General features: G+C 33.9%; 3 protein-coding genes, 1 non-coding gene and 1 pseudogene across 5 annotated transcripts; 3 read left to right on the forward strand and 2 right to left on the reverse strand.

Moving 5' to 3' along the window:
* LOC123902918 overlaps positions 1-26,631 on the forward strand; it is a 100,539-nt pseudogene that overhangs the window by 25,796 nt on the left and 48,112 nt on the right.
* On the forward strand, positions 1,170-4,948 carry LOC123902922 (54S ribosomal protein L24, mitochondrial). 2 transcript variants are annotated; one of them, XM_045952758.1, is made up of 3 exons: positions 1,170-1,469; positions 1,602-1,809; positions 4,151-4,948. In XM_045952758.1, the coding sequence occupies exons 2-3, from the start codon at positions 1,613-1,615 to the stop codon at positions 4,635-4,637; spliced, it is 684 nt and encodes a 227-aa protein (XP_045808714.1). In that variant the 5' UTR covers positions 1,170-1,469; positions 1,602-1,612; the 3' UTR covers positions 4,638-4,948. The 2 variants fall into 2 exon arrangements, with proteins under 2 accessions (XP_045808714.1, XP_045808715.1); XM_045952759.1 differs by having other exon boundaries at positions 1,313-1,469; positions 1,608-1,809.
* On the reverse strand, positions 6,172-6,244 carry TRNAK-UUU. The gene has a single exon. It is a non-coding gene; the product is annotated as a tRNA-Lys (tRNA).
* On the forward strand, positions 6,332-11,884 carry LOC123902919 (protein PEP-RELATED DEVELOPMENT ARRESTED 1, chloroplastic). The gene is made up of 9 exons (XM_045952754.1): positions 6,332-6,768; positions 8,962-9,120; positions 9,404-9,472; positions 9,562-9,732; positions 9,911-10,054; positions 10,227-10,373; positions 10,478-10,543; positions 10,772-10,831; positions 11,587-11,884. The coding sequence occupies exons 1-9, from the start codon at positions 6,445-6,447 to the stop codon at positions 11,632-11,634; spliced, it is 1,188 nt and encodes a 395-aa protein (XP_045808710.1). The 5' UTR covers positions 6,332-6,444; the 3' UTR covers positions 11,635-11,884.
* LOC123902911 (metal-nicotianamine transporter YSL3-like) lies at positions 12,614-17,699 on the reverse strand. The gene is made up of 8 exons (XM_045952741.1): positions 17,411-17,699; positions 16,106-16,504; positions 15,630-15,802; positions 15,365-15,462; positions 15,134-15,268; positions 14,575-14,764; positions 14,351-14,465; positions 12,614-13,638 (listed from the first exon to the last, which is right to left on the reverse strand). Exons 2-8 carry the CDS (start codon positions 16,476-16,478, stop codon positions 12,701-12,703), a joined length of 2,022 nt encoding a protein of 673 aa, XP_045808697.1. The 5' UTR covers positions 16,479-16,504; positions 17,411-17,699; the 3' UTR covers positions 12,614-12,700.

Below are 26,631 nucleotides of genomic sequence, written 5' to 3' on the forward strand. Positions count from 1 at the left end.
TACAGTTGTTGCGGTGTGAAATTATTTTGAATTTTCACAAACTATATAGACATTTTGAAATTTCACAAACTATATAGAATATCATTACTATGTCACTACGCTATTTATCCACCATTGCAAAGATTTAGTTTATTTCATAAACTTTTAATTCAAATGTGCTTAAAATATGTGGTTAAGAGATTGTTAAAAGTAAAATTTTTCATTAGATTTAACACAAATTAGAATTTGAGTTTCATAAATTTTATTTTTTGGTGTAAATAATCGAACGAACATAGCCAAAATAGTCTGATGCGGCTCTTGATGCGGTCGTACACGTGAATTAAAATTACACTGCAATTGCTAAGCTTACCGCATCAGCAATATTGCGGTCGCAATTTTTAAAACCTCGTGCTGCATCAAGGTCAGAAAATAATGATTGGAAATGGCTATGGAAAGTGCAAGCACTGCCGAAAGCAAAACATTTGTACATTATGGCGCATTTGTAGAGAGTGCTTACTTGTGAAGCCCTAATACTCTAAAAATGGCAAAGTATTGTGTTTGATACGTACTCGATATCGATACTCGTCCGATACTTTCCGATACACGTATCGGAGAAGTATCAGCAATTAATATTATTTTTTAAAATAAAATATAACCAATATTTGTCGGATACTTCTCCGATACGCGTATCGATCGAAAAAGTATCAAGCAATTCGTATTTTCTCTTAAGTATTGAATGTTATAGTATGATGTTACCAATTGTGTCTTTATTAGTGTTTCTCCTTGTCATGACTTGAACTCTGAACCTTCAACTCCTTAACGCTTAGCTCAACTCGCTTAACCAGTTGAGATACCCAACCCACCACCTTTTTGGGTAGTACTTAACTTAATTAATATGTAATTGTAACTTGTTTTCTTATTTTGAGTAATTTGAATGTTAATTTTTATCATTATCGATGTTAGTTATGTTTATATATTGTGTATTTATAGATTTAATTTTAAATTTAATTTTAAATAACGTATCTCAGACGTATCGTATCGGGAATTTTGAAAACTTTCCCGTATCGCCGTATCGGTGTCGTATCGTATCGGTATCGTGTCGCGTATCAGGGCTTCATTGGTGCTTACTAACAAGAATTCGATTGAAGGAGAGGTTTGTTAAAGGTCTGTGATGGAAAAGTCTGTGACCCAGGCGGAACCATTCAATTTAATTTTTAAAAAGTCTGTGCCCCGAAAGGAAAAAGTCTCCATAAAAAGTCTGTGGAAAAACTTTTATTTACATTTTGTTTGCAAAATTAAATTAACACAAAAATAGTGTAAAAAAAAAATTAAAAAACAAAACAAAACTGAGGTTCTTCATAAAAAACAAAACAGAATGCAGCCGCTGCCCTTGTAAAGTTACAGTCGCACCACTGATCTCTACTCAACTTCCCGGAAAACGCCGCCGGAGTTACTCCCCGGCCGCCAGAAACAGTGATAAAATCGTCCAGGTTTCTTTCTTAACCTTATCAGATGCAATTCCAATGCCATTTGCGGCGCGATTGATAACAGATTCTCTCCCACTCGCTTTCCTATTTATTTATTTTCCATTTTTTGATATTTTTGTTTTTGTTTTTGTGAAGTGATAGGGAAAATGGCGTTTAGAGGAAAAGAGATGATGAAGAGAGTTCTGAAGAAAGTTGGAGAGAAGAATTTGACTCCAAAAGCGAAGCAATCGTTAGAGAAATGTCTTCCCAAATCGAAAGTTGTGATGGGTCGTGCAAAACGAGGTCTTTTTGCTGGGAAACACATTCAATTTGGCAATAGTGTTAGTGAAGATGGTGGCAATAGGTTTGTAATCACTTCTTTGATCAGTTTTATTTTGGTAAAATTGCTGCTTTTAATTTGTTAACTAGGTTGGAATTTTTCATGTTTTAGCTCATAGGGTTGTATTTGGATTTACAAATTCTGGATAAAAGAGTAGCTTAATTTAAAGGGAAGAAGTTATGAATCATAGACACAGACACATTGACACCGATATTAATTTGAGAAAATAGAAGTGATTTTATGTAATCACAAGTGATCGTGTCACATTAGTGCCGGATAGGATAGCTCCTATGTTGGACACTCAAACATGCCTTCAATATAAACTGTCGGCACCTATGAAGCACTGACACAGACAAAACACTGACACTAGCACGCCGACACTAACGATAATTTTAGAAAATAGAATTATTGAACGTAACCAAATGTGTCAGTGATGGACACCAGACATACCTTTAATTTGAAGTGTCGGTTTTACTTAGGTAGTCGGTGCTGCATAGGGAAGAAGATAAGGTATCCTAATTATGTAAAATAGGAAACAAAAATAACTAAAAGATTAATACGAATGCAGCTTTCTAATGTCTTTCATTCCCTTTGTCTTTCTAACAAGGAAAGGTGTTGTCATAAAGAGCGACAGAGCATAGCCAGTTAGCCACAAGAACCTGAATGTCCCTAGGCAATGATTTTTCCTAAAAGAACCAAGATTTTCTCTCTGATTAGAGCACCACACGTCCACTTATAAAGTACATTGAATATCATTTTGCTCTACTTCTTCCTGACAAATCTTATAAACTTGAACAATAAAAATTGCTCCATGCTTCATGGGCCGACTGAAGTTTCCTTTGAATCATTAAAAAGTGTGTACCAATCCGTAAGTAGCTGCCGTGGGCAAATCTTGTCAATCTTGTTAGATTATTTACATCCTCGTGATAAGCATCTTGTCAATCGTAAGATGCCTATGATTATGGAGTGTGAAACACAGAACTGTTTACATGTCGTTCGTAAGTGAATGGTCATTGTCGTTACTTACAATTTTTATTGCTTGCAACAGTACTTTGCTTGTTTTCATGGCTTTATCAGCAGCGGATACCAGCTTTCTGTTTTTGGTTCTTTCATTGTTTTTGCCTTTCTTTTTCTCTATCATCTCCCATTTGCATGGGCAGCCTTCATCATTTTTCTTACTTGTCTTGTGCTTACATTAATTGGTGTTATACTAAACATATTCTGAATAGTTTGTACAAGTCTCTTTGTAGACATCATTTCTAATTATTATAAAAGAAGAACCATGATTTTTAATTCGGTTGATTGATAAATAACAGTCATTTTTCAATAAATATAAATATGGTAGATTTGATTTGCTCCGGACCCCAGTACTGTTAGTAGTTGTTCATATTTGAGTAATTCAGTTAATAGTAATCTTTATTTGTCTCAGAATGTAAATGCTGAAATACATTCCAAGTTACAATACATTTCATTTTAATCTGATCAAAGTTTATTGAAATTTCAGTATGATCTTTTGTTACATAACTCAATTTATCTCAATATTCTTATTCTCAAGAGTGTAAGGTTAAGGATTAATGTTCCAAATTTAAAATTAGAAGATTCAAGGAACTGAACATTTTTCAATCCACTAGGCAAAGATTAAATAATATCACTGTCCATCTCTATACCTATACATAGGATTGTTGAATAGATATGATTGATTTGCCAGTCGTCTCTTCAGTTATTGGGTGACCCGTGACTGGAATCCAGTGCATTTTGAATCATGAAATTCTACTTTAGATGAAGGCAGGTTTCAATCACTCACTTAAACTGTCCATTTTTTGGAGTATCCAAGTGGTGATGATGTTGGATAAATTTTCTTGTGAACCCTCTGTGATAGTGGTTGTAATCCTGATTGAGTTCTAAACTTTACTATTGACCACATTTTTTCGTGGTTTATATCTACTATCATTGTTATAAAATTGGTCTTCTCAATTCATTAGTCTTGGATGTTTGATAATAAGAATAGTAGTTTCTTGATGGCTGACTAGTACTAATATTTGGAAGTATATATCCTGTTGATTTTTGCCTATATTTGTTATACTTGACATGGATTTCAACAGTGCTACTTGTAATAATATTGTGATATCCTGCACGACCTTGTCTGTCACATTACAGTAATTGTGCGGTAATTTCAAGAATGAACCTCTTTGCTGGTTTAGCAACCATAACTCAATTTAGAACTTCAATGTTATCTTTTGGTTGCTCAATTTTGTGTTAAGAACTTCCTTTGCCTTTTATTGTATGTTTGGGATACTTTAAGAGAAAGAAGACTACATTATTGATGCAAATTTGTTTCTTTTTCTTTTTCTAATGACCATGATAGGACAAGGAGAACTTGGAAACCTAATGTTCAGGACAAGAGGCTCTTTAGTTATATCCTAGATCGTCATATTCGTGTTAAAGTCACCACTCATGCCCTTCGTTGCATAGACAAGGCAGGTGGAATTGATGAATACTTGCTGAAGACTCCTTATCAGAAGATGGACACAGAAGTAGGCCTCTTGTGGAAGGCAAAGATTGAGAAGTTGTATGAAGAGCTTGGGACGAAGGAGGTTGTATTCTTTTCACCGGAGGATGAAGCGAAGTTCGAACAGGGCTTTAAAGATTTGAGATTAGCTGAAAGGGAAGCACGTAAAGAAGTCAGAAAAATAATGCATGTTGGGATGAACAAGCAAGATGGTCAATCTAGTGACGAGGGAGCTGCTAAAATCGAGGGAGAAATCTCACACGATTCATCAAAGCGATTGGCTCCTGTCTCATATGTGATAGCTCCTGACAAACTCAAAGTTGGAGAGTATATTTCTAATTGATTTTATGTCAGCTGACAATGGTGGTGTAAGGTGTCTTAGCTCGTCGAGTATGAAAGTCTTGGTTCTTTGGTTCATCCTGCTTTAAACTTTATGTAGTCAAAAGCATAATTTATTGTGCCAAAATAATAGTTTATTTCTTCTTGTAGCAGGATCAAATTTCCTGATGTACCCTTAGTAAATCTTAAAGGTATTCTAACAGTTAGTATGGTTTTCATATTGTTAATTTTTTGTTGCGCCTAGGGTATGTCCTGGTCGGGAGCCCGCGACTAATATCTTAAGATACAAACTATTGTTGACTTTTTTTCCTGTCATATTTTTTCTTTATGAGGCAAATAACTTCTGGTTTGTTTTAGGTTACTGTTAAATCCTTCATAAATGCATTTTTCAAAGAGGAAAGATAAAGACATTTAAATCCAGCAGTACCCTCAGTGTCCTCAAATAGGACAATACAATAGTTTATTTATTTATTTGTTTATGAATAAATAATTAAATATACTCCTAATTTTTGTGTAATGCAGCATCGCATAACCAACTAAATTACTATCATTATTCATGAAATATAATTATCTTACGTTCTCCAAAAACTACACAGTATCAGAAAGTTTATGAAATAACAATAACAACTGGTCACAATAACTGACAAAAGAAAAAAAAAATTCACATTTGAAGGTGCAAAACTCTTCCAAAGAAAACAAAGGGTCTCGCTCTTGACCACATAACAAGATGTATTAGGAATACATTTGACCCGTCGATAAAGAATGCCTATTGTCTACCATCGATCCCACACCAAGAGTAAAACATCCTCCTACCTACTACACACACAAAAAAATTGCGGTGAAAAATCACGGCAACACAAAAACTTGATATTGTAGCGTCTCAGATTTCACGATGGAGCAAGGGTAAATGTGTGTTTGGAGGTGCAGTCGCGCAATCAAACATACAGACACAGTTGGTAACACAACAAGTACATTGCATTCAAAGGAGTTGATGTCAACATACAATTACTACGTAACATACCGCTACTACATGATTGATACATACTTCATCCTAGAGATAAACGTGTGTTCATATGTCAACTTCCCATTGATATGTTTTGCTTATATGATATTGCAGTCCGTCGGGAATTTGCCTGGATGTTATGCGTGGAACTTGGGAGATAAGATTCAGAAACATGCATGTCTTATAGATTCAAAGAAAAATGAGATTGAAGTAATGGTTGAGAAAAAAAAGAAAATATTTATTTTACACATGGTTGGGTAGGATTAAAGTTGGGTGCTTGGGTCACCCGTAAGTATGTAAATCCTATCATTTTTTAAGTGGGGAAATTAACCACTTCCTCCGAACACAATTATAAGCAAAAAAAATACTTTTTAAATTCGTTGAAAAAATAACTAAATACACTCATCCATTAAAAATGCATTTGCATCGAGGCTCGAATGAAGCTACCTCATTAACTGTCCCTAAAATGGGTGTTAGACAAATTAACGTTTTTTTGCTTCAAAAAACGTTAAAATTGCAGAAAAAGAAAAAAAGCCGCCGTCTGTGGGAATCGAACCCACGACCACGTGGTTAAAAGCCACGCGCTCTACCAGCTGAGCTAAGACGGCTCACTTGTATGATAATTGTTTTACAGCAATATATATCCAAGGCATCTTTCGACTACTATATCTATCTATCTATCTATCTATCGTTCCAATTCTACTCAGTTTCAGTTGTGAGTGTTAGCTTAAACCCAGATAGAACCCCACCCAATAACAAAGAACAATTCAAATTTATCATTTTTATTATGAACTGAAAATTCAGTAAAATGCTTGGCGCTTCCATCTTATACCCGCTTCCCACACAAATTTTTTATTCGTCATATTTTTCAAACTTAACTTCCACTCACCAACAAAAGCATTTTAAGTTGAAGCAGAAGCAGCTACTAAAAGTGAAAAATAATCGATTAATCGTTTTAAGCAGTAGTAACGATACGAGTTATGAAGTTGGCGGTGGATTTCCAGTCGACGAACTTCTAAACCGAAATGAAGGGGAAAGTAAAAATTCTGATACTGATACATCTGCTCAACGTGAAGCACTTCTTAAAGGAGGTGACCAAGTTATCTCTGTTCTTCAAGAAATGATTACTCTTGTAAGTTGTTTCTTAGGATTATCAATGAGTTATGTTTTTTGAATTTTTATTTCTATTGATTTTATATGTTGCTAGAATGTGTTTGAGTGTCCCCAAATATAGAAATGGTTTGGATTGACTTATTTGAGCTTATTTGTTGCTGATGTAAGCACTTGTGAGACGGTTTGAGAAAACTTTATAGAAACAATTTATGACATGTTCATAAGTTCTCTAGGATAGCTTATGAAAACAACATTTAGATAATAAATATGTTTGGCAATGCCAATTTTTGAGCTTATAGCTTATCCGCTATAAGTTAGCTTATCAGTTTCCGCTATTTTTTTTTTTTGCCAAACAGAGCCTATGTGTCTATTTGGCAAGCACTATAAGCTAACTTATAGCTCATATGACTAAAAAAGCCCGTTCGGTAACTGTCATTTTCTTACGAGCTTATAGCTTATTTTTACTGGCATATAACTTCTTTTCAAGTACCTTATAACTTTTTTTGATAAGCTACTTCAATTTATGACATGATCATAAGCTCTATAGGATGGCTTATGAAAACAACTTACAGATTATGACTCTGTTTGGCAATGCCAAATTTTGAGCTTATAGCTTATCCGCTATAAGTTAGTTTATCAACTATCCGCTATGTTTTTTGCCAAACGGAACCTATGTGTCTATTTGGCAAGCACTATAAACTAGCTTATAGCGTATAAGCTCATATGACTAAAAAAAGCTTGTTTGGTAACTGTCATTTTCTTATGAGCTTATGGCTTATTTTTACTTGTGTATAACTTCTTTTCGAGAATTCGAGTACCTTATAACTTTTTTTGATAAGCTACTTCAACTGCAAATTTTACCAATCACTACAAATTGAATTAGCTAACTTATTAGCTATCTGCTATTTTGTACCAAATAGAGCTTATATGAATGTTTTTGGCTTTCTTTTATCTTCTGTTATAGAAATAGCTTTGTACACAAATACTTAAATGATAACATGTTAATTAAACGGTTTAACCAAACAGGATTCTAATCCTTAGAGATTTCTTAAGTTTAGAAAGCATGTCCTTAGCAAGTTCCACTGTTGGAGAAAATTGAAATGACATCTTGCTTGGCGAAACAACTTGTTTATAACAATATGTTGGGTTAGTAAGTTGTTGGATTTTGTACTATTGGAGCAAAGAATAATAAGTTTAAAGTGATGTGGTACAATGGAGTCCACTTAGACCGCCCATGATGGGTTGCACCATTGGAGGTGCTCTTAGTGTGTTACTATTTTAATGTTGTGATGAGAATTGACTAGTAATGATAGTCTCTTCTGTTGTTTGTTTATTGTTGAAATACTATTGATTCAATATTTTAAAGGTACTATTAACAAATTTTTGTGCATTTTGTATGGCTGAAAACTTTCAATTACTATTAATGAGACAAGTTCTACAGACTGTCGACAGGCACCTGAAAATTGTCCGGAAGACCAACAATGACAAACACTGCCCTCTAGAAGTAGAAGTTCACTGGCCTCTTCTTCCTCGTGACTGACGTGGTGACTTAATCAGTGTTATATGAGTTGGGTTTTGAGACGCCTATATATGTTTTCTTTTGTTTTATCAAATTGACACTGATAGGATTTGTCTCAACTCTCAAATTTTACAATAAGAAAGACCGTGAACATACTTCTGGGGGATAATGTTGGAGTTTTAGACGATCTGTATGTATTGGGTCCATGGTGGACCATCTATCATGATGGTCTACCCTAGAACTCGCCGTATTAATGATGGCGGACCATCTTTTAAATTTCTTTTGTTTTTTTTTAAACTGCACGAGTGAAAGCACGAATTCCATGCACGTATTTTCATGGTTAAGATATGGGTTCTGCATTCACTGCTGAAGGAGAATTACGCATTTAATACAGTCACACGATCTGGACCGTTCAATCAAGATTTGACGCTCCACGTTCCAATTTTAGTAAATTGAGTCCAAAATATAAAATCAGAATGCAAGTTGTCCTGTCTTTATATGATGATTTAGATCCACAATTGCATGATTACGTGAATATAGTGTGCAATTTTTCCTATGCAAACATTGCTCGTTGTTCATCATGCCGTTGTATTGTTTTTTTCAGCATTTGTATGCTAAGTTGTTGAGCTTGAATTTTAATGTGGTATTTTGTTGCTAGCCCCTATTAGATGTATAAATTTGTTATTGCTTCAGTTGAAAGATATGGTGGATATGGATGAAGAATCTGAAAAAGTAGCAGTGGAGTTGGCTGCGCAAGGAGTTATTGGTAAGAGAGTTGATCAGATGGAATCTGATTTCATGATGGCCCTTGATTACATGATCCAGCTTGCTGAGAAGGACGAGGATGATAAGGTGTGATTTTCAGACTAAAGTTGTTGACTTGCTGCAATTTATTTGAACTCATATACAAGCACACAAAGTTATTTGTCCTTCCTATTATATGATATTAAGGGAAGGATATATGTACCTATGGTTGCTGCTCCACTTCTCCCCGTCCCTTAATTTTTTACTTGAATGCCGTTAAGAAAAAAGTATCCTTTAAATGATGTCATTATGCCATGATTTTATATCTTGTTAAGCAAACATACTGTCATAAAGTTGTAGCCGGGAATTAACTGATCACATATATATGCAGCGCAAGTCACTGCTGGAAGTTATCAAAGAAACAGTATTATCGCATCTAACTAAAAAATGCCCACCCCAGGTAAGGAGCTTCTTTGAGCCACTTATTGAACACTTTTCTGATTGATTCCAAGTTGTATACCAATGTGCACTTCTCCCTTCATCTTTTAGGTTCAAGTAGTTGGTCTTCTGTGTCGAACTCCAAAAAAGGACAGCAGATATGAATTGTTACGCCGAGTTGCAGCTGGTGGTGGTTCATTTAAAGGAGAGAATGGCTTGAAGATTCACATCCCAGGGGCAAATCTAAATGACATAGCTAATCAAGCTGATGATTTATTAGAGGTATTGATAGAAACTTCAAGAGCAATATCTTTCTCGTTTTGCTCATTCTATCAGAAGCTTTCTAAAATATCGTTTTACTTTTTACTCTTTCAGTTGAGTGATAAGTATTAACTCTATCTGAAATCTTGACAAAGGAAACCACATGAATTCTAGACACTGTTTGGTTAATTGTTTGCAGACAATGGAGACTCGTCCTGTTGTGCCTGATCGGAAACTGCTTGCAAGACTTGTTTTGATCAGAGAAGAAGCCCGTGATATGATGGGAGGGGGGATTTTGGATGAACGGAATGACCGTGGATTTTCTACTCTCCCTCAGTCTGAGGTACGTTGATGTCAAGTTTCCATATTTGATTTTCAGTTTCACACGACTTTATTGTATGTGTTAAAAGAGCTTGGAAATTTCCAGTAGATCTGTATAGATTTAAAACTAAACTCGACGGTTATTCACCGTCAAAAATATGCTTTTGGCATCATTAAAACTGTTGGGAGTGCAGGTGAACTTCTTAACTAAATTGGTGGCCTTAAAACCTGGGAAAGTTGTGCTGGATATGATAAGAAATGTGATGCTTGGAAAAGATGAAGGCGCAGACATCTCTGGCAATGACGATGATGACAGGGTTTCAACTGGAATTGCTGGAAGGGTGAGTTGAATAGGATGACATGTATTATTTAACATGTGAACATGTTTTACGTGCATTCAATTTATATTCAACAGCATATTTAACTTGTCTGTCATGATATCCAGGCAAGTGTGACAGGAAGAAAGCCACATCCAGTACGCCCGGGCATGTTTCTCGAAACAGTCTCTAAGGTAAGGCTATACCATATTTTTATGTTGAATGGTTATTTTTGAAGCAATGTAGCCTGAGAATTACATGGAATTGCAAAATACTTGGTTCAGTTGAAAATACTTTGATATTGTTTCCCATACTCAGTTCTTGATATACATTCTGATTATTGCTTTATTAAACGGTAGATTTGAATGACCTTCTTTGCCCGTGTTTGCACTTTTCAATTGATATTTTTCTATTTTTGCTAGGTCTTGTCTGGTATATATGCTGGATCTGACTCTGGTATCACAGCACAACATCTAGAATGGGTAAATTCTTTCTCACCTTACCAATTTCATAAACATTTCTATTTGCAAAGTGTGCCGCCTGTACATTAGTCTGTTGGAAATATATGTGCCATCCTTTTTATCATAAATATCTATTTCTTATCATAAATATATGTGCCATCCTTTAAAATTTGTCATGCTATCTCTGTATTTTCCATTTGGAATTTCATTAATCGATCTTGAAGTAAATCAGCTACCAAGAGCAACTAAAGTTATTTTTTATTTTCTGAAAATTATGTATTTTACTTTATTATTTTTATACATTTGATTTTCCATGTAACTGTTAAAAGGGTTCTCAAAGTGGAGAGTCTATCTACAGAGTATCTACAGACAAGGTTCATAAACTTGAAAGATTTTATAAGAAAACTGAAATCTATTTATTTCATTTGTTTCTTCGTGCCATATTTGGCATTTCTTATGATTTTTAAACCATGTTCCACAAGTACCACATGTACCTAGAGGAAGATGCAGGTTTGACTAATTCAAATGCAAAACTAAGTTTAGTGTTTGAGCATACACTCGCCATATTTTAAACTGGTTTGACCATGCCTAAAGAATAATTAAATACTAAAGTGTTGTTGCTAAAGAGATTTTGCGCTGCTATAAGCAATGATGGTGTCGCAATGCCAATTTGTGCATAGCTTTGCAGATTGAATCATCTAAAGTGACCAGTCATATAATCTTTTCCATGATCTGCTGAATGACTTGTGTCTTTTGTTCCTTTCCTTTGCTTGCAGGTTCATCAAAAGACACTTCAAGTCCTTCAGGAGATAGCATTTAACTAGTTCAATCTCTTTCTCTCTATTTCACTTCCTATAATCCTTTTTTTTTTTTTTTTTTTTTTTTTTTATTTTTTTTTATGGTGAAGAATGGCTCAATATGGTTACTCTTTGTACTGCATAAAAGACATGGTAGGCTTTTTATAGGGATAGCTTTGCAGATAATATCAAATTTTTGAACCTTTACAAAGTGAATAATGTAAATTTACTACATATGGTGAAGAATAGTAGATATGAGAAATTTGGGATTTTACTACAAGGCCAGGCGCAGAGATGAGGGCGAAATTCTACATTTAATGGGGCTAGTACTTTATATGGCCCTAACATGCGTGGATTGCGGGTTAAACAAGGTCATAGGTCTTGAGAGCATCTCCAATGATAGTCGTGGGGGAGAGACAAACACAATAAAATTAAGAACATGTTCTACTACGGGTTCAATCCTTACATGTGGCAGATGCTTTAACATAAAAATTCATTATTATATTTAAGAATCATATTTATAACATCCATTGAAGAGGCTCTGCCCCAAATACTTAGCTCTAGCCATGGGAAGACACAACAAAGGTCAAAGGTTTTCTTTCAAAATATCATTACAAACTTTCTTAATTTTTGTAATTTAGTAAATGTTCGATCTTATATTTAGAGACAAAAATAGTATTATCAATGTTAACTTATAAATGGAGACGAGAATCAGATTCCTATTCAAGTTGTATTATAAAAAAAGAATGAATTTCAAAGAAAATCATCTTGCCATATTAAACAAAACACACACACACAAACACAATGGGATTGTTAAATTTCACAAAGTTATGGAAATGGTTTTCAGCTTCTAAGATCAATAAAATTGCAAACGAACTATTTACACCAATTCACTCTCGATTGTCAAAAACATTTTCACACTTATTGTCCCTATAAACCTTTTTAATAAGATATAAATTCTTCTTTGATTAAGATCTTAATAAACTACTCAAAAAAGGAGAAAAAAAAAAAGATATCTATGAACCATGTACTAACTAATAACAGTCATAACAAGATTTTACTACACCTATTTCCTCTAAAGTTCTGCAAGATTCTACTTATATGCAGAAAAGCTCATACACATTGGTGGATGAATCTTAAACCAAGCAAGAAGAGCTGAAGGAAGAACCCATATCCCATCTCCACAAATCAAACCAGAAGCAACAGCTGGAACCATCAAACCTGCTTCTTTTCTTTTCATCCAAGTCCAAACAAAAACTATCAAACTCCCAACACACATATCAACTGCAAAGTAAGCACCAACAATAAAAGGTACAGCCATTGCCATTGGAAGTGGGACCCATTTCCCAATATTTTTTGGATTCAAATCTCTCAATAAGTTAGCCAACAAAGCAAATGCAAAAAACCCAAAACAGAATTGCAAGCAATGGTTTGGAAGTGCTGAAAAGCCTTCAACACCAAGAATTGCCATGTTTCTGTATATGATAGCATAAGGTGCTTTGAATGGACCATTAGGGTCACCAACATTGTTTGTACTGTAGAAAATAAAGAATGTGAGTGGTGCCACAACACAACCTGTTGCTGTACCAATTGCTTGTGCTACAAGCATTGATCGCGGTGAAGTTAGAGTTAAATAACTAGTTTTGAAATCTTGCATTAAGTCAGATGAAGTTGAAGCAAGTGATTTTATTAGTCCACATGCTACAAGTCCAGCAACAACACCATTATTTTTTCCTCCTAAGGCTGCAAGAATGAAAAGTGCTACTTTTCCATAATTATAAGCCATGTTCTGGTCAGTTAAACCAGAACCATAAGCATTGCAGAAGCCGAGAATTGGTGCTAGGAGATAAGCTACCACCACAAAGTACCACTTCACTTGTGGGAATATGAGAGGGATAACAATGATTGAAATTATGGTGAGTACTGCATATCCTACACATGCTACCCATATTGGAATGCTTTCTTTTAGAAAGAATTCATCGCGTGTAAGATCGTCTAGAGTCTGGTCCTGGTTATTATCTGTAAATGGAGCTGCAATGAAGAAAAGTATATATATATTAGATTCATTAGATTGATATAAACTAGGAATTAGAGTAGAATAGTAAGACTAAGCTTCTTACAAGCAGAGGAAGCCCTATATTAAGACTGAAAATTCCCCCAAAAAGGAAAGCAACATATCATAATCCAGACTCGAATTCTCCGCAGTCAAAGAAAGCATGCAGTTACACAGTCAGGGAATCTCAACCATTGGATGAAGACAAGACAACTCATATTCTGACTGTACCAAATCAGCTTTAAAAATATATCTCGGAATATAAGCCATCTGGACTTCATCTATTGGCTGAGAAATCCACGACAGCGTGACTGCAGAAATCCCAGTTGATCACAATCCAACCATCCAAAACCTTTTCATGTAACTCAATTACTTTCTTTATTGATATGGCAGTATCTTCCTATATTCCTATGTATTTACAACATGGGAAGATAGCCTTATAGAGCGGTAATTAGTAAGACAAGTAAGCATATTAAAACTTAAACTTAGTGTTATCGATTGCGGATGGCAGAAAGCCAAAACGCCACTATAAAAACACCATGGCACTGTCATCATTCACGAATTGGCCATGATGGTTGCCAAAAAGTCTGTCACCGCAACCCTCCATGGTCGATGCGTGACAACACTGCCTAACCTTGAAAATTATATAACCCATGAACTACAAAAAGTGATAAAATGCCATTTATTTACCTGCATTGTGATTCCTCTTTTTCATGCAGGCCTGAAAATTCAAGGCACTAAAATATATAATTTTGATAAAATTGTAGAGTCCATCACCAAGGATTAATGCAATGGAAATAAAAACCTGCATCATGAAAATAAAGGAAAGTTAAGGCTTAAAATGGAAAAAAAATCAAAACTGAAATCATGTTAGTTCTAATAGTGTGTCCTTCAATTTTTGTTCATTCAAAGACCTTATAACCAGTAAGACTCTTCATGCTACTCTCCGGTAAATTTTCAGGGAACCAACTTCCTTTAAGTACTCTGATCAATGGCCACATAATGCCCCATGAAACCACAGCACCGAAAAGCAATGATAAATTGACAAGATGAGAACAGATCATTCCTGCTCCAACATAAGTCATGCTGAAATCAAAGTAAAATCTGCAAAAAAAATCAAACGTTCGAATCAATTACAATTGACAAATGTTTCATGGTTCTAAGCAGTTGAAGTCAGAGGATTATTCAAACCCTGACAAAGAGAGAAAATACCAACATAACGACTAATATACCACTGTTGCCAATTGCAGATAGCGGATTGTTAAAATTCCGCTATGCAATAGTGCTATAGTTCCACTATAGCGGCTATTTGATAACATTTTATATCAAATAGTGTGTCACGGAACAATAGCGATTTATCCAAATCCCGCTAGGCTATAGCGGTATAGTTCCGCGATAGCGGCTATTTAACAACATTGTAATATACTAACATTTGCCTATTAAAAAAAAGAGAGATAGAATCAAAGCACACACGTGTTTTTCCACGCTTTCAACCCGAAAGTAGGAAACTGACCAAATCCGCATTGGTCTCCACCAGCATAGAACCATTGGAAGAAAGACCAAAGCAAACTGAGTGAGAAGAATTGCGTGAAACCCTTAACCTGCTTCCTGAGAAAGATACCAAACTAGTTTTATATGTTTTCATCTTGAAATTACAAACATAGAAGACAAATAACACAAACATAATTGGTCTCGTAATCATACTTGGCCATGACATTTCCTTTAGGAGTATGGAATCCATTAATAAGAACACCTGTAGCTGTTCCGCTTGGATAAGGTAATTTAGAGTCAATTATCATCATCTGTTAAATAACATAGCAAACAGCATTCAAGTTATTCTAAATCCGATTCATAGTAAATAGGGTATCACAGAACAATAACAATTTGTTCAAATTTCATTATGCTTTAGCGTTATAGAGCTGCTATAGCTTCTATTTGACGACACAATTTGACCTACAGAATCAAATACCTTTCTAAAGGGAATTAGTGCTGTTAGCCCAACAAAGTAAGTAACAAAGAGAAAGCTGGTCATCCAGCCAATGGCAGGCTCCTTGGTGTCAGGAGTATTCCCTGGTGTACTAGCCCCCCCAACTCGCTCATATGTCGCCCTATTCAAACCCAACAGATGAGATCCGAAACCACCTATAAATAAACAAGTAAAATTTAGAAAACTACAAATACATAATCTTTCATCTCTTCAAATTTACAAACTAAATACAAAGTAAATAATGATCATTAAGCAAGTGGTTAATGAACATCACTGAAGGTATAATCGACCGGTAGTAACTGAGTGCGAACACTGACTAGAACAATCTTTGACCATACTTTACTTACCTCTTGGCCGAACTCCGGATTACCAGGGCCCACAATTTTTTAAAAAAAGAGAATAATTTATTTTAAAATGTAAATAGAGATATTGAATTAAAAACAAAACAAAAAACTCACCGCCAAAAGATGCACTGTAGCATGCAACAGCACAAGTCTGAATTAAGGTATTTTCCTGTCTAGTGAAAGGTATTGAAACAATATTTGCTTTCTCAAGAATCTTAGTCCAAAGTTTAATGAACACAAAGCCAAGAAGTGCAACAGAAACATTGAGATTAGGGACTAAACCAGTTGTGAGGTTCAGCTTCATAACAATGATACTATAAACTATGCCAAGAAGGATGCTAGCAATTAGTCCCCTAATTGTGATCTGTTTTGTCCATGGTGCTATTCCACTTGTATCTTCTACATCAACTCCAACTTTTTCTATGTCTTCTCTCTCTAAATTCTCAATCTCTTCGAGTTCTTGTTCTTCATTGCTTATATTGCCCATTGGAATTATCTAATAAGTGAATCAATCTTCATAGAAAGCAAAGTAAAACACGAAAAACGACATTGTTAGTAGCAGTCTTATCAATTGCGGGTCATAGAAAATAGTGGTTTGTTCAACTTCTGCTATGCAACAGTGCTATATAGTGCCACTATAGCTGCTATTTGACAACAATTTATACTAAGACCCTAATTGGATTGATTTATTTGAGCTTATCTACTGACATAAGTTTTGTGAAACTGTTTGAGAAAACTTAATGAAACAACTTATGACAATTTTCACAAGTGTTTTTCAGCTTATTTTCATAAGTTCTCCAATATAGCTTATCTCCAATATAGCTTATGAACATAGTTTGTAGCATATATAAAAACAATTGATCTTTTGCTATAAAAATTGCTTATGTAAGCTTACATATAAGTGCTTATTATGATAAACACTGATAATATAAGCTGCAAACAAGTTGTTTATCTAAACAATCTTAAATAGTGTATTGCAAAGTAATAGCGATTTGTCAAAATATTATAACCATTGAAATCTCTATTGAGACAATTGTTAGTGTTTGATGATTGATGACTATTCAAACATAATTCAATCCAATAGTAAGAGACTTGTGAATTTCTTTTGTTAAAAGATGAAATCCATCAAATATCATCACTTTTGAATTTTGATTATGAGAGATGTCCACAATTAATGTCTTGCATGTCTCAAATAAGATTGATTCCAATATCATGAGAAAAGTAGCTTATGAACAAACAAAAAAATATTGAAAAATAAAACTAAAACTAAAACCCATCAAAATTTTGATGTAGAGAGATGTTCACAATTAGTGTCACAAAACTTTCAAATAAAATTCACATTATAATAGGAGACATAAAGAGAACAAAAAAAAAAATGTTAAAATATAAAAAATTATTAAATACTAAATATCACCATACCTTAATTTGCAGCAATGAACAAGACAAGAGATTGATGAAACTCAAAGAAGATGAGTGAGATAATAAGAACCTCAAAAACCCACCAAACTTTTATCAAATATATCAATCAATCTCAAATCAAGATTTGTAGTACATTGGAAAAGAAAAACAAAAGTACATTGCAAAATCCAACAACAACACATAGGTACACTGTTGTCTCTTGCGGTGTCAAATGTCGTACAGATAGATTGTAGTATTAAGGTAGTTGTGTCGTACTACAAAAAGTGTAAAAAGGAAATTTTTTATATTTATATATATAAGATTAAAACAATAAATGCTTTTTTATTATTTGTACTACACGTGCTTCAAAAGAAAATGGTACATTTGTACTACACTACCAAACAAACCGATTTATTTTATTTTATTTTAAGAAAAATCTAACAAAATGATTACAAATTTGTACAACGTTTCCCTTTGGATTCGGAGTTAAAAACTTGTTTTTTTTGACTATATGAAAGAGACAGAATATATTTGGGGTGTGTTTGTTTTTGCTTCTCATAGGTTCATCGGAGGAGATAGATGTAGTAATCGTTAATGACGACATTTTTTCCAATGAATGTTAGTTGTTATGAGAAATTAATCTCTTTCGCTAAATTAGGTGTTTGACATGTGGATTAAACATTAAATTTAGTATAAATGAGTAACGAATGTGATCATATGAATGGAGAGAGACTTGTAAATTGTCGACTGGTCATAATTTTTTTACATCCTTCCACCAAAGTGAGTCACAACGGTTTGGTTCCTCCTCCTCCAACAACTGGTTGGAAAAAAAAAAATGGATGTTATGTATTTTCTACACAAGACTTGAATTCACATTGCATCTTTATTTTGGAGAAGTCTCCATCGCCACTTTGTCAAGAGACTAACATTAACCGTGTACAAATCCCGGACTCCTAACCCCCCATCTTTCTTAGAAAGGCATACTGGCTCCCACTTGACCCAATTCATCCTCTTCTTTCCACTTACTTCTCCCCACAAATTTTTTCTTTGGATTTTGATCACTTCATTCCACACCTTAATCGACATTTTCATGAAGGATAAGAAGAAAATAGGAATAACACTCAAAATCAAATTCAACAATACCAATCTACCCCAAGACTCACATAATGGTCAGAAATATCCCTCTCAAGAACCCAAAGACTAAAGTTCGGCAAAACAATCCAACCAACCTTCCAAAACCAAACTTTAATTCATAATGAACCAACGCTTCGGGAAGGGAATGCGTGCACTGATATGCTGGCTAAAATGGGAGCTAACACTATCTCTCCCCTTGTGAAGCTTGTTGAGCCTCCTTCTGAGTTGTCTCCCCATCTCTCTGCTGATGCATGGGGTGTGACTTTTGTTAGAAAGTAGTTTCCCTTTTGTTTTTGTCTTTCTCTCTTGTAACAAAAAAAAAACTTTGAAAGAATCCCTTTTAGATATTTTTATTAATAATTTCTTTTATATGATATAGAAAACTCCCTCTATTTTAAAATAAATAATTTAGTTGAACAATTTACACTGAATAAGAAAAATGTGTAAGTAAAAGATTATTAAAGTGGAATTAACGTAAATAAAATAATTATTTTCGGCTAGAAATCAAGACGTCTTAAAGCTGGAAGTTCATTTGAATTCATCAGTGCTGATGTGTAGCATTCAAATGAATAAAGAAGGGGGTGCTGTTGGATGAAAGCTTTTAAACAAAATTAAGAATTTACTTATTCAAATTGGGAGATTAAAATTGGCCCAATCTCTAACTATGAGATAATGGATGTATGTTAACCATATTTCTTTCCAAAAGCTTCACTATGACTCAACTCTTTCATGGTTTGAAGATGTGAGCCTCCTCCTTTAAAGAGAGAATAATGTTGGACACTCATAATCCCCTAATTTTTCAAATATAAGCTATTTCTAGGCAAAATTAAAGTCATAACCCAATAAAGACAAGATTATTGATGTAATTGAAATAAAAATCACATTATTTACAAATAAAAAGAGTATAAATCTTCAAAATAAATTTTTAGATTCATAATGTCCAATGGTATCTTAGTTTTTTATACACTAATAATAGTTATGATATGCATAATTGTCAACTCCTTTGCATACAAGGTAAAATCCTTATAACCATTAAACGTAAAATCTATATAACAAACCTTTTTTTTTTTTGAAGATAAGATATTTCAGTTATTTAATAAGCTAAAATAGTCGAAGATTACACCAGATCACAACCCATTATTGGGGTAAAGTACAAAATTAATGCATAATCAAAAAGATACAACCTTAAACACTAGATTTACTCTTGACTTATACATCTACTTCTCAAGCTAAAAATGAACAAAGTAAAACCAACTACTGCCACGACCTAAACCGACGGCGTTGGGGACAAATCCAAGACCATAGAAACGAAGGTACCAAAAAGTAAATCAAAACAACTTGAAAACAACAATAGAACACGAACCAAAACAACAATCCAAGGTGGAGGAGTGGGTGGTCAACAAACAGAGGGAGATGAGACATAACAAAAGATGAACACAACAACTAAAATTAAAAGAGGGGGATGGGAAATGATGAAACAAGTGTTGGGGAGTCCGGAGGAGCTCAGAAGAAATAATGAGTCAATGCTCCAGGACCACACAAGAGAAGGAGACGCCACATCCCAACCCAAAATCTTAAGGTGTTAGGTTAATGGGTCACCTCTCTTATAAATCTAACATTCTTCCCACACATAGTCAATGTGAGACTTAAACACTCACACTTGAAACCCAACAACAAGCAAGAACAAACCATAAGCAATTGAGAAGATGTTGAGAAACAAATGATGAACAAAAACCTCAAGACATAATGAAAGATCTAAAAGAGGACGTTGAGAAACTAGTTGAGATTCTTACTGAGAGAAAAACACTTAGTTGCAAAATAAACTAATCAATTATTTGTTCTGCAATTGAAAGAAGGCTTTTCTTATAAGTTACTATCTGACAAGTGAATGATGATCCTTCAATGCCAAGCTCTTGAACTGTTTGGGTACTTAAATCACACATGGCTAGCTCTTCATCTTCTGTTGCAAAGAATATATTGTTGTTCTTCCCTACACCAATAGGATGCCCAAAACAAGGTAATGATTCAACAATGAAGAGTATCATCCACGATTCCTTCACACCAATTTCACCAAGAATTGATATGTGAAAACTAGTCCTTTGTGCATCTATATACATCAAAGCAATGAACTCGTTTAACAACATTAAATGAATATTCTCCAAACTTTCCATAAGCGAAGGTACAGATGTTAGAGAGAACCCTTCATTATCCAAATCAAATGACACCAAATATGAATTGTCAATATTTTCCCTTTTGCACAACCAGTGACACATCCCTTTTGTGTACACTTGCTCTAGAACACCTCCACGACTCCGATTATAAGTTGGCATATCTAAATTAAGTTTCTTCCAAGAACTACTTTTGAGGCTATATATCTCCCAAAAAGGGTAGCCGCATAACATCTTTATAAGTGCCATTGAAAGTGACACATTTAACTGAGCATCTAACAAATTTAGATTTGGATAAAATTGTACATATCGAATCAACTTATAGTCGTCTCCATTGTAATCATAACCAAATGCATGAAGTTGAGACTCAACTCTTACATGAGGTGGTACAGACACATGTATGCTAGGAGGAATGACCTTGAATTCCTTAATACTTGGGTTCCACACTACAACTTTTGAATTATCATTTTTAACATAGAGACAAAGATTACCATTAATTTCAGAACCCATAATTTTAATATCACGGCCATCCTCTTGAAATGGAAGCGGCCAATTTAATTTGACCTTATTGGTAAACCCCTCACCAGAAAATAAATACAACAACGAATGTTGATCAAAACCTAGAGGAGTTTGCTTTAAGAGGAGACATGTATCATCATAATATGAATGATTAGAGATGAAACTTTTCCGATACATGTTCATGAAAAAAGAGTTTTCAAAAAATAGAGCCCATGATTTGCGTACACATTTAAATCGATTTAACGATTTTGGAGGCAATTTTGACATAATAGAGAACATAAGATCGTTAGGTATAGATTTTCTAACCTTCTCATTTGAATGAGCCATTGATTTTGAAGTCTTCTCAACCGCGGCGCTCTCACTCCAAACGAGGTTTGCTTGCAATTTTAGGGTTCAAGGTGGTAATGAGATTTATACAACAGGAAATGCAAACTCACCAATACTTTCGATAGTAAAAACCACAATTCATTTCAAAATCAAGGCCGGCCCAAGGACCAAATGACCCAAGCAAGAGTTTTAGGTCTCAAAACTTTGGGCTAAAAAAATGCCTTAATTTTTTTTTTCTTCGGTTGGTTATAAATATATAATAGGACAATTAAATTTTGTATTTTTTTTTGGTTCACTTAGTAAAATTAAAGCCCCCAAATTCTTATTGTCACAAGTTCAATATTTGACCTTAGCAAATGTTTATATTTTCTTATTCATTTTTCATAAAGTCATGTAATTTTTTATTTTATAAGGCCTCACAATAAAACTTATTTTAGGTCTATAACTATGTTGGATCAGCCCGGTTCAAAATGAATTTTGGCTTTTGCTATATATAAATAAAAAGTTATAGAGGAGGGATCAAATTACACCGGTGTAACATTTGAATAAAAAATTATGATTATGCAATGGAACAAAAATTATTATTACAAGATTCGGAAAACATGTTCTTGAAGGAAAAATTATTTCATGAAGTAATATTGGTGATCAAGTTTTCATACCTAGATTTTCTCTAATACCATCTGACGTAAGAATTTCTTTTAAATTTCAACCGAGACAATTTCCTTTAATGATTTTTTTTTTGCGATGACTATTAATAAGAGCCCGGGACAATCTTTAAAGCATGTTGGGATATATCTCCCGTCGCCAGTGTTTTCACATGGTCAACTGTATGTTGCGATTTCAAGAGTTAATTCTAGAGAAGGATTAAAAATATTGATCATCGACGATGATGGCGAAGATACGACTAAGACTTCAAATGTGGTCTATAAGGAAGTCTTCCGTAATATACCTTCATTTGTATGAATATTTATCCAAAATTATTGTTGAACTATCGTTTAATGTTACTCAAAAATTTTCATATACCTTATATTATTGCTATTATATATTGTAATTTATAATTCCATATTTTACCGCTATTTCTAGACAAAATTAAAGTCATCATCCAATAAAGACAAGATTACATGTAATTGAAAAAAAAAATCACATTATTTGCCAATAAAAAGAGAATAAATCTTCAAAATAAATTTTTTGATTCATAATATCCAAATATCCAATGGTATCTTGATTTGTCTGACATTAATAACCACAATAGCAATTTTTTTCTCTCTCCGAAGATAAGATATTTCATTCATTCAATGAGCAATCTTTAGTGGTAGTGGACTAAGTGGGTAAACTAAATTATTTTTTGTGGGTCCAAAGTTATTTGTAGGATTTAAAAAATTCATAGTTGATTTGAGTTGTAATGTGCCCTAAGGCACATTATAAACATCTTAATATAGAAAATTATTCTCAAAAGTTGTGTATTTCACTTTTCAAAATTCAAAGCAGGACCGGTTTTGGGCCAAGGCAACCAGACCTCCAGCCCAAGGCCCCAAACATTTAAGGGTCTCTTTTTTTTTTTAGGCTCAACATTAAAGATATTGGTAATATATTATTTAGGAGACAAATAAACATAATAGATTCATTGGCTTGGTGGCATGCGCTCTAGTCCAAAAATTGTAGTGCCTTGTTGTGAGTTCGTTTCCCTCCTAGCACAATTTTATTTTGTTTTCTTTTATTTAAGACTTTTATAATGAATTTACACAATTATTGTTTATATTCTATAAATTAAATATTCTTTGCATAAAAAGAAATAAAAAAAAAACTTTATAACTGTCACAAAAACAAAACTTTAAAACTTATAAATAACTCGACTACTTTATTTATTTTTTTTTAAAAAAATGCATTTTATTGTTTCTTTGAAAATGAATAATTAATTTCTACTCTATAAAAAAAATTAATTTCTAAACAGATTATGTTCTTTTTTTGAAAAAAAAAGATTTTTATCAAGTATTTGTTTTTATTATTTGTCCCGGGCCTCCAAATTTTCGGCTCCGGCCCTGATTCAAAGTGTTGTATTTTTCAATACAAAACTTCTACTTTTGAGTTCCTTAACATGTGCCCTTAGGATACACGTTAGCAAGACCCTTTACTTTGATGGTAATTGCTTATAAAGAACTAGAACTTGACCCCACATATTTATACTTTTTTATTTATAATTATTTTTGTTCAAATGGTTATTACAATGCATGAGTTTTGATCGAATAACAAATTATTTTTTACACGTGAGAAGAGAGTTAGTTTAGGTATGCTAGTTAGAGCATGTGAAGTAAAGTTAGTGCACCAACTCTGCCACCTCACACACTAACATTGCAGGTTATTATTACAAATTTACACACGTTGGCTATTAGAAACGTTGGCTAGCTATTAGAAACTTGGGACTTAGACCACTAGGCACTAGCGATATTGTTGCTCTTAAAATAGCCAAAGATTACACCCACTGTTGGGGTAAAGTACAAAATTGATGCATAATAAAAAAGATACAACCTTAACTATTGGATTTGATCTTGACTTATACATCTACTTGATCACAATAAACTTGACAAGCTATAAGAATGTTCAAAGTAAAACCAACAAATTAAACAACAACATATTTAGATCTAAACTAAACACTAGAAAATCAATACTTTCTCTAACAGCAACATCTCCATAGCATGTTTGAAGTTCAGCCTCAAAAGCCATGTTATTTGCCACGGCCTAAATCGACGATGGCCATGGGGAGAAATCCGAGACTGTAGAAACGAAGAAGTACCAAAAAGTAAACCAAAACAACTTAGAAACAACAATAGAACACAAACCAAAACAACAAATAGGTGAATTGAACCTAGTCAGCGCTAGGTGAACTATCTCCACTCTCAATGGAGAGAAATGAAAAATAAACTATTTAGTCTGCAATTGAAAGAAGGCTTTTCTTATAAGTTACTATCTGACAAGTGAATGCTCCTTTAACGCCAAGCTCTTGAACTGTGTGGGTACTTAAATCACACATGAGTAGTTCTTCATCTTCATTTAGAAAGAATATGTTGTTGCCATTCTTCCCTACACCAATAGGGTGCCCAAGACAAGGTAGTGATTCAACAATGAAGAGTTTCATCCACGATTCCTTCACACCAATTTCACATAGAATTGATATGTGAAAAGTAGTCGTTTCTTCATCTTTATACATCAAAGCAATGAACTCGTTTAACAACATTAAATGAATATCCTCCAATTTGTCCATAAGCGAAGGTATGGATGTTAGAGAGAACACTTCATTATTCAAATCAAATGACACCAAATATGAATTGTCAATATTTTCCCCTTCGGACACCCAGTGACACATCCCTTTTGTGTACACTTGCTCTAGAACACCTACACGAGTCTCATTATAGGTTGGCATATCTAAATCAAGTTTCTTCCAATGACTACTTTTGAAGCTATATATCTCCCATGAAGGATAGTCGTATATAGTTTTTAAAAGTGACATTAACCTTGGCACATTTATCTGACCATCTAAAACATAATTGTGATTTGGATAAAATTCTACATATCGAATCAACTTATAGTCGTCTCCAATGTAATCATAACCAAATCCATGTAGTTGAGACGCAACCATTACAATATGAGGTAGTACAAACACATCTAGGTTGGGAGGAATGACCTTGAATTCCTCAAAACTTGGGTTCCACACTACAACTTTTGAATTATCATCATCGGCGTAGAGACAAAGATTACCATTAATTTCAGAACCCAGAATATTAATATCATGGTCATACTCTTGAAATGGAAGCGGCCAATCTAATTTGACCTTTTTGGTAAACCCCTCACGGGCATCACCAGATAATAAATACAACCAAGAATTTTGTTCAAAAACTACAAGAGTTTGCATTAAGAGAAGATATGTTTCATCATAATAGGGGTTATTCGAGATGAAGTTTTTTCGATACATGTTCATGAAATAAGAGTTTTTAAAAAAGAGAGCCCATGATTTGCGTACACATTTAAATCGATTCAACGATTTTGGAGGTAGTTTTGACATAATAGAGAACATAAGGTCATCGGGTATAGAATTTCTAACCTTCTCATTTGAATCAGCCATTGATTTCTAAGTCTTCTCAAATGCGGCGCTCTCACTCCAAACGAGGTTTGCTTGCAATTCTAGGGTTCAAGGTGGTGATGAGATCTATACAACTAGAAAAGCAAAACCGATAGTTAAAACCTAGATTCCATTCAAAACTAGGGCCGGCCCAAGGACCAAACGACCCAAACAAGGGTTTTAGGTCTCAAAATTTTGGGCTAAAAAATTGCCTTAATTTGTTTTTCTTCAGTTGATTATAAATATATAAAAGGACAATTAAATTTCATGTATTTTTTTAATTCAATTAGTAAAATTAAAGGCCCCAAACTATTCCAAACATAAGTTCAATCCTTGACCTTAGCGATGTTTTGATTTTCTTATTCATTTTTCATAAAGTCGTGTAATTTTTTATTTTATAATGCCTCACAATAAAACTTACTTTAGGTCTCTAATTATAGGGTTGAGCAGCATTAACCCGAGACCTGACTTGAAACCGATATAACCGAAAACACATTGAAACACTCGATCAGGTGCGGGTCAGGTCTCGGGCCAACAATTGCAAAAATCGGCCATGAACAGTTGCATGCAGGTGCGGGTCTCTAAAATTCTATCGCTCCATAACCGAAATCGACCGAACAACCATTAAGATGCAAATTAATTTTTTCCCTTCTCCTTCTCAATCTCATATACTCTTCTCTTTGTTGTTTTTATCATCTTTGATATAAGAGAGAATTGTTATATTTTATAATTTATAATACGTTGATGAAGGAAGTGTGAATGATATTCTAATATATATTCTAGATCTATTTTAATTCTACTTCACTTCTCCTCGATATTTTATTGTCTTTAGATCTACATATTTGAAACAAAGTAACTGTTTCTCATCTTCTTTGTTTTTTTAATTTAGTTCGTCTATCTTTTGTTGCATTGTGTACGAGGTATTGAACTATTTAAAAATTATAAATTTTTGGATAATGGAAGAGTTTTAGATGTAAGCA

The sequence above is a fragment of the Trifolium pratense genome, linkage group LG1 (assembly GCF_020283565.1).
Source record: "Trifolium pratense cultivar HEN17-A07 linkage group LG1, ARS_RC_1.1, whole genome shotgun sequence".
In the NCBI taxonomy this organism is placed as follows: domain Eukaryota; kingdom Viridiplantae; phylum Streptophyta; class Magnoliopsida; order Fabales; family Fabaceae; genus Trifolium; species Trifolium pratense.